This window comes from Nestor notabilis, unplaced genomic scaffold (assembly GCF_000696875.1).
Source record: "Nestor notabilis isolate BGI_N333 unplaced genomic scaffold, ASM69687v1 scaffold29151, whole genome shotgun sequence".
In the NCBI taxonomy this organism is placed as follows: domain Eukaryota; kingdom Metazoa; phylum Chordata; class Aves; order Psittaciformes; family Psittacidae; genus Nestor; species Nestor notabilis.
In genome coordinates this window covers 1-7,135 of record NW_009915600.1, presented here as the reverse complement: position 1 = coordinate 7,135, position 7,135 = coordinate 1, and the positions used below count along the sequence as shown (strand labels likewise).

The window sequence follows — 7,135 nt, the reverse complement described above, 5'->3', positions numbered from 1 at the left end:
ATCCACATCCACCAGCCTCCGTGCCCACGACACCCGCCCGCCTGCGGGGAGAGAGCACCGTGGCACCATGAGGGACCCCTGCGATGCTGCGGGGCTGGGAAGGGGAGCAATGGAGGGGGGCAAAGCGCCAGCAGCAACCACATCAACCCAAACCCACCCAGCAGGACTCACCGCTGGCGGCACTTGCCGGCTGGGATGTTGCCAGCACCATCTGGCATGGGCATGATGCGGGAGCGGGACAGCAGCGGGGATGGCAGCTGGCCTGGGGTGTCCTCGCACGGGTGACCTGCCACAGGCAGAGACGGTGTGAGCAGAAGCCATTCAGTTTTCACTGTCACCCTCACTGCAGCCCTGTAACAGGCAGTTTAAAGCAGGAGCAAACTGTGGTTGCCAGTGATGCTCTGTGAGCCCGACAGCGCTCCCTCCAGAGCAGATACCAACATGCAGCACAGAAACAGAGCAGCATCAGCAGCGACATCTGCAAAGGCCATGCCAAGCGGAGCTGGACAAGGCTCTAAACCTGACAGGTATTTACCCAGCCAACAAATCCCACCCCCGCCCTTCAGGTGCTTTTCAATACTGTTTTTAACAACAGCATTTTGAAATTAAAAGGAAAGGATGCAGGGAAAAACAAGCAGGCACCAAAGCGTGGCTGCTGCCCTGGTGCAGCGTCTCTGCTTCTTCTCTCCCTCTTTTTTCACAGGGTGCAAGTTAAACCTCTCCCTGGGTTTGGATCTCAGATTCTCCTTCCCAGGAGCTTATCATCCCTTTGCAGGCAAAGTATGGAAATGACGATTTCGGATATCTTCTAATGGAGCTAATCTTTCTTCAGAAGATAAGATTTTAGTCGCTGCACATTTACAGGACAGGGAATTAAATATATAAAAGAGAAGCAGCCAGCAGGTGCTGGGAAGACTAATGTTCTTACAAGCACGGTTTTCGATCAGGTACAACCGTGTGCACTGCACACTCCTCCTTCAGCCCTGTGCTGTTTGCTGGCACCTAAACACATGGTGTTGTGCCCACACCACCGGCCTCCCCGCTGCCTTGTTCTGGCACTTGCAGCCAAGTAGAGACCACAAGCACAACCAGGAGCCTTATGTCCCTGCCCACGGCACCCAGGCAAGCGGCTGATGCTGGGATAGGAGGTATCCAGCAAAGGGCATGTACCACAGGGCACCAGTGCAGCACTCAAGCCTTTCAGCCATGTGAGCAGCGGGCTCTTACCAACACTGGCCAGGCAGAGGTGGAGACGGCCCCTCACCACCACGTGCACGCCAAGGGGCCGCAGGGCACCATGCCGTAGAGCCTCCTGGCCCATCACCGTTGCATCTGGCTCGTACTCAGTCGTGGCCACCTCCAGCTCATGGTGTGTCCTGACTGCTGCTTGCCCCTGGCGCAGGAGGGGCTGAGGACAAGGGGTGACAAGTTACTGGGGAGGCCTGGTAGTTAAAGGGTCTGGGTAGAGAGGTCTCGATGTCCTTAGTCTGGGGTTTTAGCCCTAGAATACTGCAGGAGTTCGAGGGAAGTCAGAAAATCAACGTTCTGCCATCACTTTCAAGGAGAAGATGACAAATCCTGCAATCAGGGGCTTGTCAGGCTGACATCAGTCTCAGTTACAGAGGAGTTGACAGCAACTCGATTACTAAAGACATGAGGGAAATGCAACAGCATCTCAACACAGGACCAAAGGAAAAGTCAGACTCTTCCTTAACACCCCTGCATGCTAAGGAGGGGGTCTCCATCTTCAGCAGTCCTGAGGCTTATGGGGAAAGACTTCCAGTTTAACCAATACCTCCAGTTTAACAGCAGAAGACCCAACGAGGAGCAGGGAGTCTCCATCCCAAATGTCAATCTGGAGGCTGTGCTCGGCCAGGTACCGCAGGAACCAGCGCTGTTCCCCGGCACGCAGGAAAGCAGGATCCACCATGTACTTCAGCTGCAAGCCCGGCAGTCCTGCAAGACATGGCATCACCATGGACATGGAGCTTCCTCGGGCACATCAGCTGAGACAGGAAGGTTTTTCTGCTCTGGGGAACCTGTGTGCCACACACCCGCTTCTCCTCCACTTAATGAACCTGTTGGTCAATTAACAAGGTCCAAGGTCCCCCAGGATTGGCACCCTTCCACAAACACTGTCTGTACAGACTCCCCCTCTGACTGCCATTAACAGCTCTGCATGGAGAAGGACCTTCATCAGCCACAAGTGCTTGTGGTGTCCCTCAGGACCAGAATTTAGCAAGACACAAAGAAAAGTCTTCAGCCAAGAGGATCAGAGCTGCTTGCTCCGAGTGGAGCAGAGCTCATGTGTTGCCTTTCTTATCAAAGGTGCTCAGCTGCTGTGGGAGCTGGCAGCCTCGACGTGCTAATCACACCACCACCATCTACCAGTGCTTAACTTCCAGCATGGGACAATTGGAATGCTGGTATATTAGCAGAGGTTTGCTATTAAAGCAGACACCACCCCATTCCTCAGCCCAGGGGCAAGCCCAAATCTGACTGATGAAGAGGAGCAGCCACACAAGGATGTTCAAACCAGAGCTTACCAGTGCTGGGGGTCCCATCCTTGTTCACCTGGACAAGGATCTGTGCTGGCACAGCCAGCCCAGCAGCTGGCCCCCCTTCTGTGTTGACCAGCTGCAGCCGTGGTGTGGTGACTGGTGGGAAGCGGTAGAATTGGAATGTGAGGAAGATGGTCCTTGGCCACGTCCACTCCACACTGCCCTGAGCATCCCTTGAGGAGAAAGAGGGGTTGGATTAGATGATGGCATGGCGCTGCCTCCCCATCACGAGCTCCTTGTGTGTTTGGCACACACCCAGAGGTAAAAGAACAAGAGATGATTGGCAGCATCACAAGTATTTGGACTTCTCTGAAGACAGTGGGCATACGGTTTGCCTTGGCTTTCCAAAAAGCTTTGTAATTCCAGCTGTCTCCTGCCATATGCTGCGACGGAGGAGCCCAGCAAAGACAACACTTTACCTTCGCACAGCACACTGCCATGCACAGGGAAAACCACAAGTGCAGCTTTATCCAGCCAAAGCCACCCCGTAAGTGCCAACTTTCTCAACTCCATCTGCATTTATGGAGAAGCCCTGCATTAAGTAGCTTTTACACCACATTGTGGCTAATGGACACAATCAAACGAACTGGAGTATGACTTAAGAGAGTCCAGAAAGGACAAGAGCATCATCAAGGACAAGAACTCTCCAGGGCTCTGCCTCCATGGACTTCTCCTGTTCAAGCAGGGAAGTGAGTGGGGGGGGGAATTTTGGGAAGGACTCTTCCCCAGGAAGACCCTGGGATGAGCCCACAGAAGGCACCACGCAGCACTGCCATCCCACCTGCTAAAAGCCAGGAACTGCAGGATTATCTCATTCCCTTGCAGAGGGTCAGTTTCCTCCAGCTGCAGGCTGAAACTTGCTGGGTCCGCCGGCTCCGAGATTCCCACTGGCTCCTGGTTGCGGTCCAGGATCTCCGGGAAGCCAGCAGCGTGCAAGCGCGCCAGGGAGGCACGGGACAGCATCGTGTGGGAGCTGATGGACAAACTAGGGTGAGCTGCACTGAAGCAGACGTAGGGGACCCCAACAGGCCAGGCGATGGGGGCACAGGAGCATGGGGTCGGGCCACTGAGCATCACCTGCCTGCCTGCAGCCCCACAGCAGCGATGGGCACCTGCAGTGGGGTGAAGGGCAGTGCCTGCAACTGGTCACCAGCACAGCGCTCCGGGTCTGGCGAGCTCAGGTCAGCCTCCAGGTGAGTGATGCTGCCGTCCTGCCGAGAGCCACGGCCCCGTGGCACCAGGGACCGGCCCCCAGCCCGTGGTGGGGACACTGACAGCTGGGACACCGATAGCTGGGGAGGAGAGCAGAGAGTGTGAGAGCAGCCCCATCCCAGCCCCCCGTGGTAAAGCAGCTCCAGCATCGCTGCTGTGCTGAGAAGTGGCACAGCTTGGCTGCCGGAGGGTTTGCACCTCTGCTTCCTCTTCAGCTGCTGTGCTTTCCCTGGCCAATAGATGACAAAATGCAGCAGGAAGATCAAACCGCTTAATGCGGACTTATGAAGCATTTCATTTCATCAAAAAATATTTGTGTGCATTGATCCCTGCATCAAGATAGAAGAAAAAAAGGCATAAAGAGGGATCTCGGTATTCACAGCTCTCCTTAAACCCTGCTAGCTCCACAAGAAGAAATCATGCATCACTGTCAGTATGTACCAGGGAGTAAGAGTACCCAGCAAATCTGGGCTGACAAAAACCAGAACTGCCCTTACAGATACATCTGGGGCGTGAAAGGAGCTCAGGAATCTTGCCCAGCATGTTACAGGCAGGATCGTTTTTGCTGCCCTGGAGGAGGTGGATTTGAGCAGGACGCTTAGTGCCTCTTGGCTGCAGGAGCCAGGAAAAAGAGGACAGGACCAAGAGCACATCCCCTGGGAATGCCGTGACCCACCGCCTGTGCCCATGGCGCTTACCCCTGGTCCCCGTGGGGAGGCCACCATCGTCGGCAAAGCCGGCAGACCTGCGGAGAGGGGACGGATTGATGCTCAAGTGAACCCTCTGCCACTACTGCACCCTCCACCACTGAGCACCCTCCAATCTCCCACCAGCCTATTTGAATGCCAGGGGTGAAGCCAGCTCAGTGAGGCAGCCACCATTGCTCAGACACTGCTTTGACTTATTTTTCCAATAAGCCTGTTGCCTGGGGGGGTGTAAGCAGCACATTTCCAGATCCATCCGTTATTTTGCTGGGAATTAGGCTAACTCTGTTGCAAAAGGCAGCCAGCTCCAGCATCCCCAGACGGTGCCGCGACTCCCTGCGGCCACGCGGCGCTGCCTAAGCGGGATGCTTAATGAGACGTGAAAGTTTGAGGATACTTTAAGGTTTTCATTGCTCCTCTTATTTCTTGTCACTCTCTTCAGCCTTTTGTGCCCCAGAATGGTACAAACATCATCGTGTTTGGATTTGGCTGCTCGGCTCGTGCGCCAGCACAGATGAGCTCGCTCTGCCGCGGGCCCTGCAGAGCAGACCAGGGGCACAGATGTTCCATCTCTGCATCCACGTGATGCCGAGACCTCATTTTGCTTCCACCACTGTGTATATTCCAGCTATTTCATGCTGACTGCTGTGCAAAGGAAACCACCCTGCCTGCCTTGCATCTATAATAGCAGTTTCTTTCCACGAGGATGGCTCGGGCCAGTGTTAGGAGGTGAAGGATGGATCCATCAGCACCACCAGCAGCTGAGCTGATGGATGAAGTGCTTGGTCTCCCCTGGCCAAAAGGGCCAGATGGCAGCATGTTTTCCAACAGAGCCCTACAAAATGTTAATCAACCGCTCCTCCAGCAGGTTCAGGATGCAGGCTGGCTCTCACCTGTGGCCACTCACCGCATGAGATCATCACTGCACTTCTGGTGGCTGTGCCACCAGTCCCCCAGAGACAGGGAAACACACCAACAGCTCATCCCCTAAAGTCACCTTGCTAGGGCATCTCCCCGCTCTGGGCACCCCATCCACACGCCAGCACATTCACGCTAGGCTGGAGCATACCAGTCCAGTGGTGGGCTGGAAGCACGCTTACTTCTCCCTTCCCCACACTGCAACTTCCCATCCTGGCCACTGCCAGCGGAAAGGTGTCCAGGAAAACCTTTCAAGCAGCACCAGGAAGGCACCAGCAGCAATGCAGCCATGCCACAGGGAGCCTAACCCAGCACGGCCCCAGAGCCCTTCACTTCACCTGAAACTTAGTGCTCTAAAGCCCATTCCACCAGCAGACCCAGCTCCTCGCCAGCAGGAAGCCAGCACTCCCTGCAGCAAAGCCATGGTGCCACTCTGCCATCTCGTGGAAGGCACGGCAGCTCTGGAGCTGGCATGGGGACAGACACCCATGCACCGGCACCACCCCGACCCGCGGGCTGGCACTGACCGCTCACCATGAGCTAGAGAAGCTCATAAATGTATTTAAAACACTGCCAGGAACCTGGAGCATCACACCAAGACCTGTGTGGGAAGCAGAGCAGGAGCAACGCTGCAGAAAGGGAAGCTTTGTTTCCCACTGATCACAACAGGCAGGATTACATGGAAACAAGCCAGAGAATTTCCAGGAGCCCAGGGGCATGGCCTCAACTCCGTGCCCAAACCCACACCAGTTTTTTGTTTTCTCTCCTACACCATGGATAAACGCATCCCTGCACACACACACCATCCAGTTTTCCCTGGAAACACACTGCCAGCACCAGGAGATTATTTTTTCCCTTCACCCCATAACTGACATTCCTCCTGTCTTTGTATCTGGAGGGATTCCAAGTCTGGAGGGATGAGCAGCAGCACTGACAGAGAGCAACATGCTACTGGTGCAGGCGCTGCACCCATCCACCTCTTCTGGCTGCTGAGCACACAAGCCCAAACGTCATCAGAGCGACCCGGAACGGGAGGAGGCTGGAAATCCATGAGGATTCTGCACATGGAGCAGCGCTACTATCACAGGGGACATTTGCAAGTTAAAGTGAGAGCTGAATTCGACTCAGTGGGAACTTGGTTCCTCCTGGTAATTCACAAGCTGCTCACTGCACCCCGCTGGAGCCACGTTCCCCCCCCCAAGCAGACACCAGCGCCACACTCTATATTTTAAATGTCAGTGATCTGGAAAACACTCACTCAGCGACGGCGTAGGAGGCTTCTCCAACTTGTCCCTGCCTTTACATAGGATCTCTGCAGCAGTTACAACATGTTCTTCCGAATCAGTGGAAACATGGAATTGGACAGTCCCGGACTCCACGTGCTTCCCCTGAAATTGGAAGTGAAGTACTTTTTACTTACTGCATGTTTGTGGTAACTGAAGTCAAGTAGAACTGGACACCAAGTACACTTCTACCAGTGTAGTGCTCGCTGGCAAGGGGTGGGAGCAAGGGGTGGCAAGAGGTGTCACCCTCCTCCCATCCCTCTCCATTCACCCCCGGGTTTGCAGGGAGCTGCCCGGGCACCTACCAAGGTTTTGGCAAAGAGCCCCCCCTCGCCCCAAGCCTGCCCAAGCCCCCATGTATTTGCCATGCAGAACCATCCCTCACCTTGTGGGAGCTCCTGCTGCCCAGTGGGGTCCGGTACACCAAGGTCTGGCAGGGGCCGCGGCGGGCACCACC

General features: G+C 55.2%; 1 protein-coding gene across 1 annotated transcript; it reads right to left on the bottom strand.

Annotated features, from left to right (window-relative positions):
- Nucleotides 1-171: 171 nt before the first annotated feature.
- LOC104413287 (nephrocystin-4-like) lies at nt 172-3,524 on the bottom strand (the record flags this gene model as incomplete). The annotated part of the gene is made up of 5 exons (XM_010024232.1): nt 3,343-3,524; nt 2,547-2,734; nt 1,796-1,956; nt 1,228-1,408; nt 172-286 (listed from the first exon to the last, which is right to left on the bottom strand). Coding segments are annotated over exons 1-5 (827 nt in total), but the record flags the coding sequence as incomplete, so codon positions are not given.
- Nucleotides 3,525-7,135: the final 3,611 nt, after the last annotated feature.